Raw genomic sequence first — 21,412 nt, 5'->3', positions numbered from 1 at the left:
TGGGGACCCCCCAATTTTTTTCCTAATCTTATTCTGTCCACATTATTTCAATTTCAGCTCATTGGGCTATCTAATAGCGGGGAAAGGGCTTTTAAGACCCCTACCCCATATAGGTTTACGTGCTATGAGCCGTACAACATTCGATATATTCGGCTTTTATATTGAAGACGATCCCTTGATTTAGACTATGAAGATTATCTCCAGTTATTGGGGGGATCCCCCAAATTTTTTCTTAATCTTATTCTGTCCACAATATTTGAATTTCAGCTGATTGGACTATCTAATAGCGGGGGAAAGGGCTTTTTAAGACCCCCTACCCCATATAGGTTTACGTGCTATGAGCCGTACAACATTCGATATATTCGGCTTTTATATTGAAGACGATCCCTTGATTTAGACTATGAAGATTATCTCCAGTTATTGGGGGACCCCCCAAATTTTTTCTTAATCGTATTCTGGTCACAATATTTGAATTTCAACACTTCGGGCCGTATAATAGCGGGGGAAATGTATTTTAAAGGCCCCCTACCCTATATGGGTTTACATGCTATGAGCCGTACAACATTATATATTCGGCTTTTTTTTTTTATATTGAAGACAATCCCTTGATTTAGTCTATGAAGATTAACTCCAGTTATTGGGGGGACCCCCCAATTTTTTTTCTAATCTTATTCTGTCCACATTATTTCAATTTCAGCTCATTTGGCTATCTAATAGCGGGGAAAGGGCTTTTTAAGACCCCCTACCCCATATAGGTTTACGTGCTATGAGCCGTCCAACATTCGATATATTCGGCTTTTATATTGAAGACGATCCCTTGATTTAGACTATGAAGATTATCTCCAGTTATTAGGTGACCCCCCACATTTTTTCTTAATCTTATTCTGTCCACAATATTTGAATTTCAGCTCATTGGGCTATCTAATTGCGGGGAAAGGGCTTTTAAGACCCCCTACCCCATATAGGTTTACGTGCTATAGCCGTACAACATTCGATATATTCGGCTTTTATATTGAAGACGATCCCTTGATTTAGACTATGAAGATTATCTCCAGTTATTGGGGGGACCCCCAAATTTTTTCTTAATCTTATTCTGGTCACAATATTTGAATTTCAACACATCGGGCCGTATAATAGCGGGGGAAAGGGATTTTTAAAGCCCCCTACGTACCCTATATAGGTTTACATGCTATGAGCCGTACAACATTATATATTCGGCTTTTTTTTTATGATTGAAGACAATCCCTTGATTTAGTCTATGAAGATTAACTCCAGTTATTGGGGGACCCCCCAAAAATTTTTTCTTAATCTTATTCTGGTCTCAATATTTGAATTTCAACACATCGGGCCGTATAATAGCGGGGGAAAGGGATTTTAAAGGCCTATACCCTATTTGGGTTTAATTGCTATGAGCCGTACATTATATATTCGGCTTTTTTTTTTTATTGAAGACACTCCCTTGATTTAGTCTATGAAGATTAATTTTTTCCTAATCTTATTCTGTCCATATTATTTCAATTTCAGCTCATTGGGCTATCTAATAGCGGGGGAAAGGGCTTTTTAAGACCCCCTACCCCATATAGGTTAGCTTCGTTTTACGTGCTATGAGCCGTCCAACATTCGATATATTCGGCTTTTATATTGAAGACGATCCCTTGATTTAGACTATGAAGATTATCTCCAGTTATTAGGGGCACCCCCCAAATTTTTTCTTAATCTTATTCTGTCCACAATATTTGAATTTCAGCTCATTGGGCTATCAAATAGCGGGGGAAAGGGCTTTTTAAGACCCCCTACTCCATATAGGTTTACGTGCTATAGCCGTACAACATTCGATATATTCGGCTTTTATATTGAAGACGATCCCTTGATTTATGAAGATTATCTCCAGTTATTGGAGGGACCCCCCAATTTTTTTCTTAATCTTATTCTGGTCACAATATTTGAATTTCAACACATCGGGCCGTATAATAGCGGGGAAAGGGATTTTAAAGGCCCCTACGTACCCTATATAGGTTTACGTGCTATGAGCCGTACAACATTCGGCTTTTTTATTGAAGACAATCCCTTGATTTAGTCTATGAAGATTAACTCCAGTTATTGGGGACCCCAAAATTTTTTCTTAATCTTATTCTGGTCACAGTATTTGAATTTCAACACATCGGGCCGTATAATAGCGGGGGAAAGGGATTTTAAAGGCCTACCCTATATGGGTTTACATGCTATGAGCCGTACAACATAATATATTCGGCTTTTTTTTTTATTGAAGACAATCCCTTGATTTAGTCTATGAAGATTAACTCCAGTTATTGGGGGGACCCCCCAATTTTTTTCCTAATCTTATTCTGTCCATATTATTTCAATTTCAGCTCATTGGGCTATCTAATAGCGGGGGAAAGGGCTTTTTAAGACCCCCTACCCCATATAGGTTTACGTGCTATGAGCCGTACAACATTCGATATATTCGGCTTTTATATTGAAGACGATCCCTTGATTTAGACTATGAAGATTATCTCCAGTTATTAGGGGACCCCCAAATTTTTCTTAATCTTATTCTGTCCACAATATTTGAATTTCAGCTCATTGGGCTATCTAATAGCGGGGAAAGGGCTTTTTAAGACCCCTACCCCATATAGGTTTACGTGCTATAGCCGTACAACATTCGATATATTCGGCTTTTATATTGAAGACGATCCCTTGATTTAGACTATGAAGATTATCTCCAGTTTTTGGGGGGACCCCCCCAAATTTTTTCTTAATCTTATTCTGGTCACAATATTTGAATTTCAACACATCGGGCCGTATAATAGCGGGGGAAAGGGATTTTAAAGGCCCCCTACGTACCCTATATAGGTTTACGTGCTATGAGCCGAACAACATTCGGCTTTTTTATTGAAGACAATCCCTTGATTTAGTCTATGAAGATTAACTCCAGTTATTGGGGGACCCCAAAATTTTTTTCTTAATCTTATTCTGGTCACAATATTTGAATTTCAACACCGGGCCGTATAGGACCTTATTTAACAGCTTTTAACCAAATTACGCTTTACTTGAACCGAATTGCGCTGGTACATAAAACGTGGTGCGATACCAGGCCCTATGCACTTCCCTGGGCGATCTTCAAGGTGATTACGCCTCAATTAGTTGTGCGCCCAATTTTACACCTAATTATATGAAAATATTGATCACCGTGTATTTTGATCAGTGGGCTGGGCTTACTTCACGTTGGTAACCCATTCCTGGCCATTTTTTTCAATCCGAGGGCCTACTTTTTTACTTCAAAAATTGGGTTGTAGGCCTACTTTTTTTGGATCCAAGTTCATGTATAGGTCTCGAACTTTTATTTAGCATGCTTTTATTTAACATGCTTTTCTTTTTGATTAGGCCTACTAGGCTACAGTGCATATAAAACGCCCACAGGAACTCATCCATATTATATCGCACGCGGAGTGATTTGGTGGCGTGCGCCCGTATTGGTTTGGGTAGGGCCTACTTGGGCAGCATGTATGAAAATTTCCCCTCCCCCTTCCCCTCAGGAGACGGGAGTCGTTTGTCCCCCAGAAACTCTGAAATGGCCCCTGGTTCCAACTCAAAACTGGCCCCTAGCTGCATGGGCAGTGAACCAAAAATGTTCAAAACTTCAAATTCAGTATATATTTAACTCTTCCAGCACATCTTTATTTTTATTGGCCCCTTGGTGATTGGAAATGAACCCTCATGGGTTCCAAATTAAATTTGTTGAACCAGGTGCCATTTTTATGTAAAAGTAGTCCCTGGTCCGTCACTCCTTATTTTTACTGTAATTAGGCCCCCCTACCCCTGGTATTAAGTGGTCCCTGGTTCATCCAAAGTCCCTCACTCCAAATCTTGGTAAACCAGGGGCCACTTTTTTGCCAAGTGGTCCCTGGTTCAAGCTCTCTTATTTTCACCCTTGGTCAGAACTATAAAGCAAGATTACCAAAACTGGAAAAATATGGTCTGCAGGCCCCAACTCGCCTTAAAAAATGTTTTTTCAGGGCAGTTGTCATCATTAGCCACTGTATGTTTTGAAAAGAAGACCGAGAAACAACTGTGAAAATTCCCCGGGAAATTCAAGTTTGATTGCCATATTTTGTATAATATCCGTCAAATTTATTTTTTGTTATAGGAGGGGCCTACGTTTACTCTTGATGAAATTGTAATATTTGTATATAAAGTTTTTTGATAGATGAAAAGAGCAAACCGAGCAGTGTAATGGGCCTACACGAGTCATAATCATGTATATAAACTCGCAAACGCAAAATCGAAATCAACTGAAATTTTGGGAAATATAGGTCTAAGTTTTTACGTGGATATCTTCTGAAAATGGTATAAAAAGAAGATGCTAGGATCACGAACTCAAATCGTGCGTGTTATGATTTTTAGATCATATTATCCTTGAGTCTTTAAAATGAGAAAAAAATGCCGATATACCAAATCTTCCATAATAGTAATGATAACCCAGAGCTCATACGGAGTTGGACAACTAAAAAGTCTACATGCAACTAAAAAGTAGTTCGTAAAGGTAAAATTACTATATCAATATTCGTGAAGGACATCATGGCATGTGTTATCCACATTATTCATACAATTTATATTTTTAATACTACAGCAGAATAGCGGATATAATATAAAACAACATTGTTTCTGATCATGGAGCACTTCCATGTTCTGATGGAAAAAAAGAGACAAAAATACTCAAAACGTTCAAAGTAATTGGGTGTTTTTTTGCTTCATGTGAAAACGATGATTTTAAATGTAGGACGTACACGTTAATACAAACATAAAATCTTACTGTAGTTGTCGTAAAACAACAAGTCAATTTCTGCAAATTATTGTACAAAAAATATAGGTTTCAAAACTACACTCGATGAATCAATCGAAAGAAAATGTGGAACAACAACAACAAAGAAAAACGAATCCCTTTATTACAATTCAGAGAGTGACAATCAGTGTGTTATTTGGCAGCCCGCTATAGAATCCAATTTCGTTTTGGGGTTGGGGTTTAACCCCCTTAAAGCTCAAGTTCAGATTCAGATTCAGATTCAACTTTATTTAACCACGGAGGGCCCAAATCAACCCAAAGGTTGTTCTTCCTTGGAGCCGTGGACATAAATACAATACATGCATAGAATATATACATTTTTACAGAAACTTACTTAAATACAGATACACATAGGTGATGACTGAAAATAATGTAAATAATTAAAATTATTTACATTATTTTCAGAGAAAACTAAATTTATATAATATATAAATTTAAACTAAAATAATAAATTAGAACAAAACCTCCTTCAGCTTATTTTTGAAAGTATTTAAATTTGGGGAATTTCTGACATTGTTATCAAGGTTATTCCAAATGATTGCACCTCTGTAGGATAAGCTTCGTTTCTTAAAACGAAAGTTCGTTTCTTAAAACGAAAGAAACAACCTGAAAGCCGACTGAATTGAGAAAATAAAATAATAGTCAAAAGAAAGTAATGATAAAATCTTAAAAATAAATGTTTGACAACGTTGGAGTCAAAGAAGAATTCATCCCCCATGAAGCCCTGACCCCAAATATGCCCTTGGTTTTGCTTGTGTTTCCAAACTTTTGACACCTATAAATTGACAACCTTCTATAGAACCTCAAAGTACTTTTCTCTCATTTTTGGAGCATAATTTTTCATTCAAAAACAAACCTTAATTCTTCTTTGACTCCAACGTTGTCAAACATTTATTTTTAAGATTTTATCATTACTTTCTTTTGACTATTATTTTATTTTCTCAATTCAGTCGGCTTTCAGGTTGTTTCTTATACTCTTTATGGATAGTATACTATAGTAAGTAGGCTCTTTAGTTAGTAAGATTCATCCGAATTATTCATGTTTCCGATTCAATTATCATGTTGTTTTATCTGTGTCTTAATACATTTTTAAGTTTCGTATTTCAATATAAGATATAAGGTGATGATGAAACAATATGCAGTTATATTATGTATACACGCTCTTAGAAATTTGGTTCTTGGCTGTCCTGTAATGTATAGAACCCTCAAGAGGAGCCGAGGAAAGGGTAGGCCTACTTGTTCATGCCTTCTGGCCTTTCCCCGCCTCACACGGCCCAGGCCTTCAAACCCTTGCAGATCTAAAATAGTTAGTTCTAAAGCCATAACCATTTTTTTCTAATTTACAGACCCATTTAAAGGATCCATTATATACAGAACAGCTCAAGAACCTTATAGGTTCTACATGTAGGCCTATACTTATTTTCCTGGTCTAGGTAAGAGTGTGTGTTGACCTACCTCATCAACCAGGGCAGATAGTTGTTCCAGAGGTAAATATGACAAATCGCCATAAACCAAATTAGTCTTGAGATTTTCTTTGCTCACAGCCTCCCCTTTCCTCTTTATAAAATACACCGCTTTTGCGTTTTTCAACGAAGTTGGAAATTGGTAAGATGGTGTTATCGCTCCTGCCGACGAAACGGTAAAAATCAACTGCGGTATGTCGGGTTTTTCAAGAAATTCCAATACAATGATCTTGTTTTCTGCCAATCCAACACACTTGTTCCATTTTTCTTGTTTTAATTTGTAGGTTTGCAAGATATATTCAGATATGAAACGAATTCGTTCATCTTTTTCGTTGAGAGTTGCCGGCGGTCCGTCTTCGTCTCCCATTTTTGTTTATAAAACGCGGCCGTTTCACACTCCTTTGCTATGTAAAACAACAAGACCTATTCACAGCATTGGTATCAGGTAGCTTGTGTTTGTTGAACAGATTTTCGTCTTAGCAGCGTAACTTAAAACAACCAGCAACTAGAGTGAACTGAAAAAAATATGTTCCAAGTTTCATGCAGATGCTCCTCTCCCAGCCCTTAACACTCCTTAACTTTGATCATGACGTTTTGGTAATGTTTACTTTATTTACGATTGACATTCCTGGTAGGCTTTGATTCCAATAAATCAATGTTTGAAGCGTTAATTTCGGATGCAATTTCGATCAAAAGAAGTCCAATCGATAGCTGGTATCGGCCTACTGCTAATGGTTCCGAGTCGAGTGCGGTGTTCTGTGTATCGTTGCCATGGCTCCAGGCATTTATTAACTTTAGAGTGTTGACTTATCGACCTGGACCTTTCAACCCTTAAGATGCGCTGCTGGTGGTGATTTCAAGCGTGCAAATAAAAAATAATTGGCGTAAAATTTGATAACTGCATATCATTGTGAATAATGTACATCTTCTCTGATAATATAAAACAAAATTCTTTAAATTTTTTTAAATAGAAACAAAGTACAAGCACTCTTATACTTTTAAATAATTTGCTGTGACGTACCGTCAAAGAAGATGAGACATCTGTAAATCCATGAAAACATATTCCAGTTTAGACGTTCAAATTAAACTTAAAGTTAATTATTTTGTAACATTTTTTTCCAAGCCTATATATTTCCATTTCTTTGTCCTTTATACCTTAATTCATCGATGCAAAAATCTCATTAAATATAATAAAACAAAACAAAATTGTCACTTGATCGATAACGCAAAGTATCCTTAAAGTTATTTTAGAATATCTCCTGAAATTCAGTGTTATCTTAGAATATCTACTGATATTTTCCGTTATTTTAGAGAATGTTGTGAATTTTTGTGGGTTTTTTACAATATTCTTGTGTTTTCTTAGGTTTTTTAAAGATGTTTAGTTATATCATGGTAGGTATTATATATTACCTACCATGGTTATATTGTGTTATCGACCATGTGACATAGGGCCTTTTTATCTCTCCCGTTTTTCGCTTATTGAAAATAGTTGAATGCAGTTTGAAAAGTAAACTAAATTGCTTTTAATGTTTTAATTAGTTGTTTCTTTTCTTCTCACTATTTTCCAATGTTCCAATAATGGGCGGCGGTGGGCTGTACTAAAATAAAAAGTAATATCCAAATGAAGGCCAAACGTCATGTTGACAATTCGCAATATTATGAGAACTTATCGATTAGCATTACCGTAATGTTTATTATTGGACCCCATCAATGGTCTTTGTAGTTTGAGATAATAATAGTACAACTTAATCAATCGATTACTGGAATCGATTAAACTGGAGTGAATCGATTAACCAGACCATTGAGTACACAAGTACGTCGTACCATGCAATGTTAGGCTTCGCTTATTTTGATGTGTTGACATTGAATCTATAAACAGCTTTGGCGGTTGAATATAGACAACAGAGAAGATCCTTAATTTCTATAGGACTTTTTTTAAATTTGATTTTATAGAACCTACTGGTACCTCTACCCCCCCCCCTTCCGTTCTATACACCTCTGGTTATTCTGATGGTATACACACAAGGTGTGACTAATTTTTCCATGTACACGTCCTAAATTGTTATAAAATCACTTCTGAGCTATTATTAATTATTTGGCTACCAGCAAGAAAAAAGATTACACCCAAAGCAAGTTATCTAGAATTGATCACATTTTTGACTAAATTTACAAATACTTTGAAGAATAGAAGTTTAGCATGATCAGAAAAACAAAATGTTTCTATTGAAAATATGTGCTTCTCAACCCTAAAACGTGTGGTGTAAATTCTACTTGTCTGGTTGAAAAACCCTGGGGGCACTCAACACAAATGACCATACGGGTATGCTCCCCGGAAAGACCCCCCCTTTTGGGTTTCGCAGCTCGAAAGACCCCTATATTTGACCAAAATAAAGCTCCGAAAGACTCTTGATTTTGATAAATTCAGCTCTAAAAAACCCAAAAATTGCTCATTCTTCATATTTCTTGTTTTTTTAGGCGATTTTCAACCAAAAAGTCAAGAAAGACCCTTGATTTTGACTTTTCGCAGCTCCAAAAGACCCCATTTTACTTGTTCAAAGCCCGGTTCGCAGCTCCGAAAGACCCTTTTACCGGTACGCCGTCAGCTCCCAAAGACCCACCACCTCAAAATTCCGGGGAGCATACCCACGAAAATTTTTGATGTGCCCCCCGGGTGGAAAACACACATATTCACTATGGCTTTTAAGGGATCTGGCACTTTAAAGTGGCAGTTCCCCTCCAAGGTTTCCGAAAAGATAATTTATTTCTTACATGTCTTAAGGCGACACGCAGGTTCACTCAAAGTGGGAAATTTTCGACAAAAATAATGATGATAGGCCTAAGGCTGAGTTCACATAGAAGTATACGGTATACGGTATTCGCTATATGAAATACGCTCATTCGATCAGGCTGAGTTCATATAGGAGTATACTATGTGAACTCAGCCTGGTCAAATGAGCGTATTTCGTATAGCTAATAGCGAGTGTACATTTGTAGGTCAGTTTACCAATTTTCTTCGTCTAATCAAATGCTTGTAACTTTACTTCTGGAGGTCACATTGCATTCAATGAGGTGTCATAATGTGCAGAATTAGATAGTGCATCTATTACAAAAAAATGAATTTACCCACATATGGTTTAGTTTTAAAATTAGGACGGTATACACTGCACTAAAATCGAGCACGCACGATTCCCACTATACTATACTATATGCAGGTATGGTATATGGCCTTTTCGAATAGTGCCTTAGTGTGACCCGGTACTATGAAATTACATTGCCCGATTTAAGCTATACGCGTGGACCTGCAAAACGTGCACCGTATACCCGAATAGTATACTTCTATCTGATCGTAGCCTTATGTGACCCGGTACTATGGAATTGCATTGCTCGATTTAAGCTATACGCGTGCACCTGCAAAACGTGCACCGTATACCCGAATAGTATACTTCTATGTGAACGCAGCCTAAGTATATAAAAGTATCAGATGCAAGGAATTCAACTAGCATGGCGGATTCCTGCAAAAATGAGCAATTTATGTTGAGAAAAGCGCAAAATTTGATTTTTCCGATTTTTTCTGACATTAACAAATAAGGGGTACATGTAGAATTCATGTGGGGGTCCATTTTAGTAATTTTTGCTCAAAGTATATCGTGTTTGGTGTCAAATGAAAGGAAATTTAATTTCAAACGCAGAAGGTGGTGTTTGTTTTGTCAATTTATTATCCTGCAAAGAGTTACACTTGATTTAAGGTGTACACGTAGGCCTACACTATATATAGTAACGGATGCTTGAAACGCTAACATGGTTAATGAGGCTATACATCGTGTATATATACTGTCCCTATCTAGAATACTAGAAAATGCTAAAGGTGCCTTAAGACTTCCAGCTATTTCAGTGGAATGTTTCATTCTTATAGGAACTATTTTCTGTAAATCCTTTGTCAATATGACCATCATCTATAATATATATGGATGATACTACATGTACATTCACATGCACATCAAAGCTAACTTTGTACCTCTTGTCTTAGAGTCCATTAAACGTACTAAGCTTAGCTACATTGTGTTATCATGACAAATGTTGAAGTCATACAATGATATCCTATTGGATGTCTTCTTCAGATCCAATTTCTTCTTCATCACTTGACTCCAGTTCACCTGCCAGTTCCATTTCCAAGTTTTCTTGCAGCTTTTCTTGCTACCGTCAGGATGTTCTCTGCAGATTCAGCCGATATTGCAGCGTCTGAATGCTTTTGAACACCAGTTCACCTGCCAGTTCCATTTCCAAGTCTTCTTGCAGCTTTGCTCGACTACCGTCAGGATGTCCTCTGCAGATTCAGCCGATATTGCAGCGTCTGGATGCTTTTGAACACTTGCAGTTTCTTTGGCACCATTTCCTGCAGGAGCAGTTGGTTCCTTTTGACACATTTGGCGGCCATGGTGGATTTCACATTGCTGGTGGAACTACGATCTCACCCTCTAAAGGCCACCCGCATTCCTTTGCGATGTATGTCTTGTCTATGATGCATGCATATGCTGCTCTCTCCAGGTGAAGGTGAAATGCATCCTCGGTTGGTGGTAATCTCTAGTAAGTTAGTAGTATCATTGAATTTGTGAGCCCGGGCGATGTCATTGCTGGAAGAGTGGACTGAAATGAACAACTGCCGTGCTTGGTCAATGACTCATCTGTCATCAGGTTGTGATCAGCCTCAGAAAAACTAGCAAGATGATCCAGTGCTAGTGGAACAGTCTTACTTTCCTCTAACCATGTAGGTTTTCCTATGAAGAAACGGTAGCTGCATGGTCGTAATGTCTCGTCCACTGAGACTGTGGATCAGTGGAAGGGCCTGATACCAGGGGTAGCGCTAACTTGCGCCATGGGGTCATAGGCGCATTCTTTTAGCTTTTGGCGCACATAATTACCATTTAGAGGTTGCTCAATTTAACCCCTTGTATCTATTGACCTTTTCGGTAAATCCCATAAGCCTTTGCGAGTACACCTAAGAACTCGTCATTCTGCGTCACGCTGCTCTGCGCCGATGCGCACATCGTTTATCGAACATCGTTACTGCGCATTGCAAGTCGGCGTGACGTAAAATGACGAGTTCTCAGGTGTACTCGCAAAGGGTTATGGGATTTACCGAAAAGGTCAATTGGTTTGGCTCCATAGTTTGGATGCAATTTTTGATCCCTTGTTGAAAACCTAACGCTACCCCTGCCCGACACAGCTGTATCTAGTTTGCCTGCTATTTCATGGATAGGGAGATAGCTCTCCTGGTCTTCATAACTTTAACCCCATTTCCTGAAGCATGGTCTTATAGTGGTAGATGCATAACCCAACAACATCAGTGTCATTGGTGTAGTTTACTATCTGCTTCACACCTCCCACTTGAGTACATGTATAGCATAGACAGCGTGTAGCAACATCCGCGTATCCGCTTCTTCATGAGTTGACATTAGTTGCTTAACTCAGAGAAGATGTAAGGAAGCAACTTCTCTGCTCAACTGCAATCTTACTTCCATTGGTCAACAGGGTGCATTTTTGTTCAACACGGAAACCTCCCGCAAGAAACAACTTCATCGCTCCTAGACATGGGTTGACCATCTCATCACTGACCCACTTCTCACAGAGGTATACAGGCAATGCTGATTTGTTGTTAGATATGCTGAAAGGCTTTGGGATCAGGCGCACAAAATTGGCTGCTCACTTCATACACTTTTCCACCTGTTTCAGCCCATCTGGTATACGCTCTGCAGACTTCAGGCTGTTGGTATAATATCTGTCGCAACAGAAGAGTATGCTCTCTGTACACTCTTATTTCGCCAATTAAAAAAGTCTTAAACAATCTTAATCAATCTTAAACTCGTGTTAGTTACGTGGTCCTCTCGTCGAAATATTGGTTAAGGGCCCTTAATTTTCTTGTTGTTTAAGGCTCAAATCAATAGTTGGTTAAAACTTTTAACCAATAAATGCATATATCACTTTAACCAGTTTCAAGTTTAAGTGCTTAACCAAGTAGGTTGTTTAAGGTCTTTTAATCAATATTTGCTTAATAACTCTAAACAGATAATGATTTATATGTTCTATTTTATCTAAGGATTGTTTAAGAAATACAACTGCTTAATCAATGGTTGTATTGGATTTAATTATGATTGGGACTTTCTTTCTTTCTTTTCTTTTTTAAAAATTTTATACTGAAACATAATTCATGATAGATTTGAAGTCATCAGATCTTGGTCAACTGTGAGATTCGTTCAAAAATACAATTTCATGCATAAAGTATTTTGGGTGTTTTTTATCAGTTCAACCCGCTATGTATCCGGGCAATGTATCCGAGTAAAAATTAAAATCTAGTAAGCCTTTTCTCTCGCATGCATTACGATACAATGCTAAAATACAATACATCAACGCTAATAAATTCACACACTTGATACGGTATCCAGCATACCGATACTTCAATGCATCTCGTCTACATTGTAAGCTATTGTGCGTATGCCCAAAACTGAACATCGCGGTACACACATTGGTGATATACATGTACCGTGCACGTAGAACAGTACAGTACAGTATCGCTAGAATGTCAATCCCAATGACGTTGTTAAATCTAGCAAATGAACGCATCAATATCCATCATTTATGTCTCAACGATGTCTATGCATAACTTATCAAACGAATCTCGAGTTTGGTGCAACCTGATTGACTCAAACCTACCTATTTGAACGAAGTTTCAGGAGACCATAAGCAGCACGACCAGCATTCACTCGTGGCCGCCATTTGCTTTTGTCATTTTAAACAATAATTGGTTAAAATTCCGTGGCGCGAGATGTATCGTTAAACAGGTAAAGTACAATTCCACTAAACATTACACAGTTTAACGCCTTTTAACTTACCAAAAAATAACCACCTTTATACGCTCGAGTTTAACAGTCTTTTAACATACGTTAAACTTTGCAGATTAAGCGCAAAATCACGCCTTTTTTTAAAAATCTTAAACTTTTCTTCTTATACTTGGCGACTGTTAACTGCCGGAACAAGAGTGTACGTTGGGATAGATTGGACATTAGTGATCGTCTGTATTGGTCAGCAATATCTGGAAGGAGCATCTCTGTCAATGACCACTTGCGAATATCAGACATTGCATCAACAATCACACTGGTGCTAACAATGGAATCTGTGGGACGCCAGATATCTTCAGCAGGTTGCACTCCAGGCTACTCCTTCAGGGCTTTCACAAGGCAGGATTTTCTGTATTGACCCAAGCTCTTAAACCCAGACTCAAACTCAGGGTCCATGCTTGCTTGTGGAGAGAGGTGAACAATACTGAGAGACGCAGATATGATGCTGCATTGCTACATTAGGCTATATGGTCACCGGCATGTCCAGGATCTGTTTCTGCGGGGAGCTCAGAGGGACTTTCAGGGTTATGCGGGGGGCTTAATGGCTAAAATCGCCATAAAACGGCTGATTTTACTTGATTTTTAACAAAGTGCGGGGGCTTCAACCTCCCAAAGCACCCCCAGACACGCCACTGATGATGGCTAGCTGTGTCAAGGACGGTTGGGTAAGGTCAATGGCGTCGGGTCTCTGTTACTAGGCAGAGGGTACTCAGGATAGAAAAAGGTGTCAATTCTAAAGTAGGAATGGGTCTACAAGAACATGAATCGTGAAGAGGATCTAGCTACTTGTTATCTATCCAAAAACATGGAAAGAATGTGAAACAGCACATCAGATCAGTGTATTGATTGCAAAATTTAATGAAATATGATACCACACATGCCATATATATATGCGCAGCTCTACTTCATCTGAACCCCCCTTACCCATTATCCAGAGCGCCCCCCGCCCCAACCACACACACACCCCAACATGGTGACCCAGTCCAATCAAATGTATGGCATAATTTTAAGCATTAATTTACTAATCTTTGTGCAAATAAAAGGTGATTTTGTCACATTATAGTGCACTATATTAGGTATTACGCTGCAAAATGGGTTTCCGGGGGGCAAACTTTGACCCCCCATAACACCCCCTGTGCAGCTGATTTCAAAACGTGTCCACCCTAGGAATGTTGCCTATAGTCCATAGAATCCATCTAGTGACACGTTTTTATATCTTGCCAAGTCAGTTTGCATCAAAATATGGGGGTTTGCTCCCCGGGTTTGCTCCCTGGGTATTACGTATATGTCTTTAGGTCCGGTCTTTAGGTCTTGGCTTCTAATTCCTCGGCTTTCGTTGACACTGGTGATACCCCGCCATGAGTCTCGTTCTCGAGTTCATGAGACAGGTCTTTGAGCTTCTTTGGATTAAAATTGACAGACCTCAGGGCTTATAATACTTCTTTATGGGCCGTCCTATTTCTAATCCTCGCGAAATATTCAAATACTACTCCAAAGAAAGGTTTTTGGAAGACTTCGGATATTAAAGACTCGGGATCAAAATCAAATCATTCAAATGAAGGAAGAAGGTGGTGCCATCATGACAGAGATAGAATAATCAAAAGAGCAGATTAATTTTACCAATACTTATATGACAGTACAACCCCAGTACCTGATGCAAATTTATATCCAGAACATGAAGAGGAAGATATTTTTGATGTGGGAGCAGATGAGGTGGAAGCAGCTTTGAAGTCAATGAATATGCATTATAATCTCCAGGACCAGACGATATCGTGGCAGAAATGCTGATGTGTGTAGGAGACAGTCATCCAAGCATTGGCAAAAACTCTTACGAAATGTCTAAGAACGAATACTAAACCATTAAGTTGGAAGAGTGCATGCTAATGTTATTATTCTGCACAAAAAAGGCGACATTAAAAATCTTATAAAAACTACCGGCTATTTAGCCTTTTCTCGCACACATACAAACTCTTCACCAAAGTGATCACAAGCAGAATGGACGAAAATCAAATCAACTTGCAGAACAAGCTGTATCCAGGAGAAATGTCTCCACAATTAACCACTTACAGGCAGTGAATCAACTTGGCAGTGAATCAAATCTAGGGAATACCAGCTGCCCTTATTATGCTTATGCCTTGCTTTTGTGGATTACGAAAAAGCTTTTGATTTCGGTGGAAACAAATGCAGTCATCCAAGTACTCAAAAAACTAGAGCGATAACCGCACCATAGCTGAACCATGTGGCTTCGGCAGTATATTGTGGTAGGCCTATACCTACAATTGAAGCATTTTGAAAACTTGACCTTTGACCCCTTTATTGCCCCTTAATGACCTTAAATGAATTTTAAAATATTTGCAACATGTTTAGAATGTCATAAGAATCATTGCGTTTAAATTTCAGCTCAATCGGAGCATTTTGTAAAACTTGACCTTTGACCCTTTATGACCCCTCAATGACCTTAAATGATTCTTAGATTCTTAAAATGTTTTTAAAATGTTTAGCATGTCATAAGGATCATTGCATATAAATTTCAGCTCAATTGGAGCATTTTGAAAAACTTGACCTTTGACCCCTTAATGACCTTAATTGAATTTTACAAAATTTGCAACATGTTTAGAATGTCATAAGGATCATTGCGTTTAAATTTCAGCTCAATTGGAGCATTTTGAACAACTTGACCTTTGAACCATTTATGACCCCTTAATGACCTTAAATGAATTTTACAATATTTGCAACATGTTTAGAATGTCATAAGGATCATTGCATTTAAATTTAAGCTCAATCGGAGCATTTTTGGTTAAAATGACCTTTTTTGACCCCTGTGACCCCTGGATGACCTCTGACGTTTGGAAATATTTTTATTATATTCTTTATGTTTTCCTCTTTCATATGACACCACTCATGGGGTCATACATTCGTGGCATTTAGAGATATGTCCATTTCAGACCAAATGGTTAGTTAGTAACATACACACTTGTAGGCTGATACCATTTCATGGTTCAGCAACAAGGCATAAACAAAATCTACAAGCTTCTACATTAGCCCATCCAGGAAATATTATACCAATGCCACAGCTACAATAAGACTTCATAAGCAGCGAATCCATTTTTGTCAGAAGGGGAGTTCGTCAGGGAGATACCATGTCAACACAGATATTGGAACACAGATATTGGAACACAGATTTGGAACACAGATATTGGAACACAAATGTGTTCCAATATCTGTGATGTTAACCAAGTTGGCAACCCTATAGGAAATCTTCAAGATATTGAACTGGGTTGATAAAGGTATCAATGTATTAAACTAAAATGGAAAGCAATTAAACCATCTCAGGTTTGCAAATGACATTGTGATGTTACGAGTAGTACTTGACTCAAGGCTAAAATCACCTTTTACCCGAATTCACACGAATGCACAACACAAATACACTGTTTATTTAAGCTAACAAAATCTACGTCTTTAATTGAAAGCAAGTTTTGTTTGGTACAATAAATGACAACAAATGCACATATACAATAATCAAATATAATCACTATTTAACTATTTAGTACTTAGCCAGCATTCTTCTTCTTGGTGATCATAAAGAGTTCTTATAATGTTCTGGACGGCTGATGTATATCCTTATTCTCTTGCCCTGCGAAAATCAGCGAAGTCCTTTGTACACTTGCATTGATAAATATCCTTGCGCTTAAAATCCTCACACAAATATGGCGTTGCTTGCGCTTTCTCATTGCGCTATCTCCTTGTGCTGCCCTCTAAACTTAACTCCTTGCGCTGCTTTCTCCAAACTTGGTGCTATTTCCACCTTTCACACAATATCTTCAGGAAGCAGGACTGCGATGCAGTCAATTGTCCCCACTTATTTTGACAGTTGTGTTGCTCCTTTAACCACTGACTTCAGCAAATCGGCAGAAGAATATATTTTCCTTTCTTGGAAGAAGTACGTTCTTTGACGTATTCTAGATCTTCTCCGACAACACTGGCAGGTAGTAGTGCATTGACTACTTAAATTAATTCTGGTTCGCAATTTCATTTCTTTGAAGGAATTGGACTGTAAGCATATTAGCTAGCTAGCCCAGATCAACATAATAAACTGTGAAGAAATATGTTTACCTTTTCTTATATCTCAGGCCCTGGGAAATCCCAAGTATTAATACACATGATGAGAACTTGGAAATTCCCAAGCCTTAATTATAACATTAACCTTTCTCATTACATCACTTCCTGAGGGGAATCCATATATGATGTCATCTTTACTTTACAATCTCTAGGGGTATTCCCATATGATCCAAAATTAGAAATGATTCAATTTGTTTTTGATCAAGTTGATGCAAGAAAGGGGAATCCCTAAATGTCTCATAAAATAGATTTTAATTGTAAACAAAGATAATCAAATTAAATTACTCAGGGCACATCACAGTGATCATATCTGGAGATAGTCAGCCGATTTGGTTAACTGATTTGAACAATGAGAGCTAGAGTAAGAAAGTTGGGCTAAAAATGAACATGTCAAAATCGAAGGTCATGTTCATGTATACAGATAACAAGGGAATCAAAATTGGAAGTGAAATACTGTTACATAATATCCAAATGCACATACCTAGGACAAGAGATTTTGCCAGATGGGAACCAGTCGCAGGAAATAACATGAATAAAGAGAAAAACACAAGCAGGATAAAAAAAACCGCAAAACAAACATGGCAAATTGTCTGAAAAGGAAGTTTTTCAATCAATGCATCTTATAGGTCTGCGCATGCCATAACATATGGAAGTGAAACTTTGACATAAACAAAGATATGGAAAGGAAACTTCAGAATACACAAAGAAGTATGGAAAGGATGATGCTGGGGTTTTCTCCTATTTCTCAAAAATTGATCAAATATATTTTGGTATGTAAAGAAACCTTCAGTCGTTAGCTTTACTAAACCAAAACAATTATATTAATCGGCTCACAACTTTTGAAGATATGCTCTTTTAAAGAATTGTACCCGTTTTTCACTCTGTCCATGGAGAAGGTTTGGCTACTTCAACGATTGAAAAGGAGTACACATACCATGCATGAATATCAAACATTCCTCAATGATAACTTTATAAAATAACTTTATTTATGGAATGGGTTTTACCGGTGGGTTTATGGACAATGGATTTTGTTAATAGTGTTCTTTTGCTTAAATTGCAATTACTTATTTTTTCTTGGCTATTTATACCTTTTTGTTTTATTATGTTTCTTACTTTGTTGTTTTCTTTTTTTTTTATTTACAACATAAGCCATTTCTCTTTTTAGGATAAAAGGTAGCCCTAAAAGGCTGTTTGGTTTGTCTTTGGTTCTTCTGAAGTGAGTTTACTGTGCTGCTCTGCCCTCTACATGCTCTACATGGTTGCCTCCTTGGCGAATACAGGTTTCAGCAATCCCACATACCTCAATAGAGGGCACTATTTTGAGATTACAGAAAGTGAGAAAGTCAGACTAAAAAGCTAGTTTGATAAAATTAGGGGCTGTGCAATAATTATGAGCCCTGGGGGAGTATAAAATGGAGAGGGGACAAGAAACTTTTAGCAATCCAAAAAGGGGGAGGGCAAGACATTTTTGGCAAGCCGAGATCGGGAATCCAAAAATGTGCAAGGCCTAGGGGCGGAGGGGGCAAAGATTTTTGGGCAGGCCGAGAAAGAGAGAGAGAGGGGGGGGCAAGCGATTTTGGCGGGCCGGAGGGGGGGGGTGTAGACCTATATTGCGCTGAATACTAATTAAATAGTAATATGGGAAATAAACCAAAAGTTAAATGAATTAAGTGCTTTTGTTAGCAGGCTGAGAGGCGTTTATAGCCAGCTTCCTTGGTCAGGTGAGGCAAAATAAAAAATTCGGGGGCACTGAAAAACCACAAGTGTTCCCTTCATCCAATAAGAATTTTTTTGTTATCGAACGAAAGCTAACACTCCCCCTAAAAACACTTTTTCTTATTAGGTCATTCAACATGCAGATAACGCAATTCAATGTCGAATGTGGTAAATCTGTTGAAAACGACCTATCACAGCACAACTGAATTTTTGACCAAAATGTAGGGTTTAAAAGTCAAAACCTCAAGTGTACCTTACAATATTTTTCAAATTTTATGTCATTAAATGAAAGAGCACGCTTATGTACATCGGTCTCATTAGACTGAGCTAATTCTCAAAATTGCAAATCTTGTGATAATTTTCGCCTGTGTCATACGGTTGTAAATTCAATGAACTACCGGTATGATTTTGCTAAAGAGCGCTTACAAATTTATATGTTTCTTTTCCGATTTTCTCTTTCACTTTTCGCCGGCTTGAGGGACATGGCACTTTTCTCTTTAATTTTTTGTTGGAGGAGGACACTCTGCCTGAAACGTATACGTGTGAAATGGGCTATTCAAGTAGATGCACACCACCCCCTATAGAGGAGTTCAGATTTCTAGTCGTGATTGTTGGAAACCCAGACTTTTAAAGTGTCCAAAGTAAAAAAAATCCAGCATAATTGTTCAACATCAGAAATCCACAATTTGACAGCTCATTTTGGACATTTCCGTGATTTTTTTCATGCATTTTATTGCATTTCCAAGATTGAGTATAACATTGGCAACTGGAATTCCAGTCATTTTGAGAGAGCAAACTTGGAAATCCAGACATTTCTTTTACTCCTCTATGGTGGGTGTGCACCTATTTTCTGGAATGTCCAATTTTGAAATTGAAAACCGAAAAAAAAAATCAACTTTCTGGTATTCTCAATGTATTTTACCCGCTCACCCCCCGAAAGGACCTTTGAGAACTTCATCGGAGTTTTGGTTTGTTCCCTTACATGGTGCGCCGGTAATTTGATCAAATAAAAGTATCGATCTCTCTCGCAACCTTTTTTGTAATCAATTATCTCACCCGGGGGCAGGCCAAAGAGCGGGCGCGGGCATGCGACAAACTAGACTGACGAAACTACATTATACAAGAACATACAAGGCCCGCTCAAAACTGACGGTTAGCAGTTATCTATAATTGAAAAACACTGAACTATAATTACTGACAAGTTTACAGTGCGGTGGGCGTACTTAGTCGAACCATGGAGGGTTTTAGAATAGCATAATTTTGCTTTTATAACACATTTTATAGAATTGTTTGTAAAGATTTCATGATTAACCTACATGTTAATCCAATCTTCGTCTCAGATCCAATGGCGACGTCAAAATGGCGATATCGCCGATGATCCGACCCCCCCCCTCTCCCCTGGGGAGTTCTATCCATACGGAATTTTAATTAAAAAATTACAAAATCATGCGGCCTGATTTTTAATAATTGAAATATAAAGTAAGATTCATTCGACATTTATAAATATTTCTAATAATTTTTAATTTAAATAAGTTGAATTTTTCCCATGTTAAAAAGCAACTCAACTCGTCTACTTCCCGTTACCTAAATAATTTGGACGATTTTGAGAGTAAATGTATTACAAGTAGTGAGTTCCCCCGGGCCAATGTAGCGGTGCATTTTTGATGACATTAGCAACTTCCTAGCAACGATATCGGATTTTCTCACCAAGTATCGATTTCTGTTTACACAGCGTCCATAGCGAAAGTATCATGGAGGCATATATGGGCATTTGAACGTTAAAATAAACTTTGTTTGTCGGTTTTTAAGCAAATGGAGATATGTGTGAAAGTTTTTACAAGAAAAGCAATGTTTTCAAGGAACAATTACGAGTGGAATAAATGCCGGTAGTTGCAATATCAAGGCTGGAATTAATGTGGTGGTTAGCCTAAACTGGCATTAACAATAACAACTTCTACTATCAACAGGTGACGACTCCATTGACTCAGGTCAGAATGACTGAAGTAAAAGACCCTCGGATTGACTTTATTGCAGATTACTTGCTGAAAAGCTACAAGTTGAAACCAGACAAGTGGGCGAAATGTATTGGAGTTGAAGAAAATAAGATTCTTATCTTAGAATTTCTTGAGAAGGCCGACAATCCACAGCTTGTTTTTACAGTCAGCTCAGCTGGTTTGATAACTCCGTCAATTGAATTTCCAACATCGTTGAAAACCAACAAAGCAATATATTTCATCAAAAGAAATAAGGAGGCAATTGGAAAAGAAAATTACAGTAAAAACCTAGTGTATGGCGATCTCTCATATTCACCACTGGAACAACTTTCTGCTCTTGTGGACGAGGTAAATAAAACAAGGCTAAAGCGGCCCAAAATCTTG

The 21,412-nt window shown here is 37.9% G+C and overlaps 1 protein-coding gene and 1 pseudogene across 1 annotated transcript in view; one reads left to right on the top strand and one right to left on the bottom strand.

The window, feature by feature from the left end:
• Nucleotides 1-7,040, bottom strand: part of LOC140150764 (dynein beta chain, ciliary-like) — a 143,069-nt gene extending 136,029 nt beyond the window's left edge. Inside the window, exon 1 of the mRNA XM_072172866.1 lies at nucleotides 6,299-7,040. Coding sequence (XP_072028967.1) covers nucleotides 6,299-6,673 — 375 coding nt within the window. The 5' untranslated portion in view covers nucleotides 6,674-7,040. The remainder of the gene's footprint in view (nucleotides 1-6,298) is intronic.
• A 13,717-nt stretch (nucleotides 7,041-20,757) lies between these two features.
• The window catches only part of LOC140150763 (dynein beta chain, ciliary-like), a 92,202-nt pseudogene continuing 91,547 nt past the window's right edge, over nucleotides 20,758-21,412 (top strand).

This window comes from Amphiura filiformis, chromosome 4 (assembly GCF_039555335.1).
Source record: "Amphiura filiformis chromosome 4, Afil_fr2py, whole genome shotgun sequence".
Lineage (NCBI taxonomy): Eukaryota > Metazoa > Echinodermata > Ophiuroidea > Amphilepidida > Amphiuridae > Amphiura > Amphiura filiformis.
The sequence above is the reverse complement of the archived record's forward strand: the minus strand, read 5'-3'. Positions and strand labels throughout refer to the sequence as shown.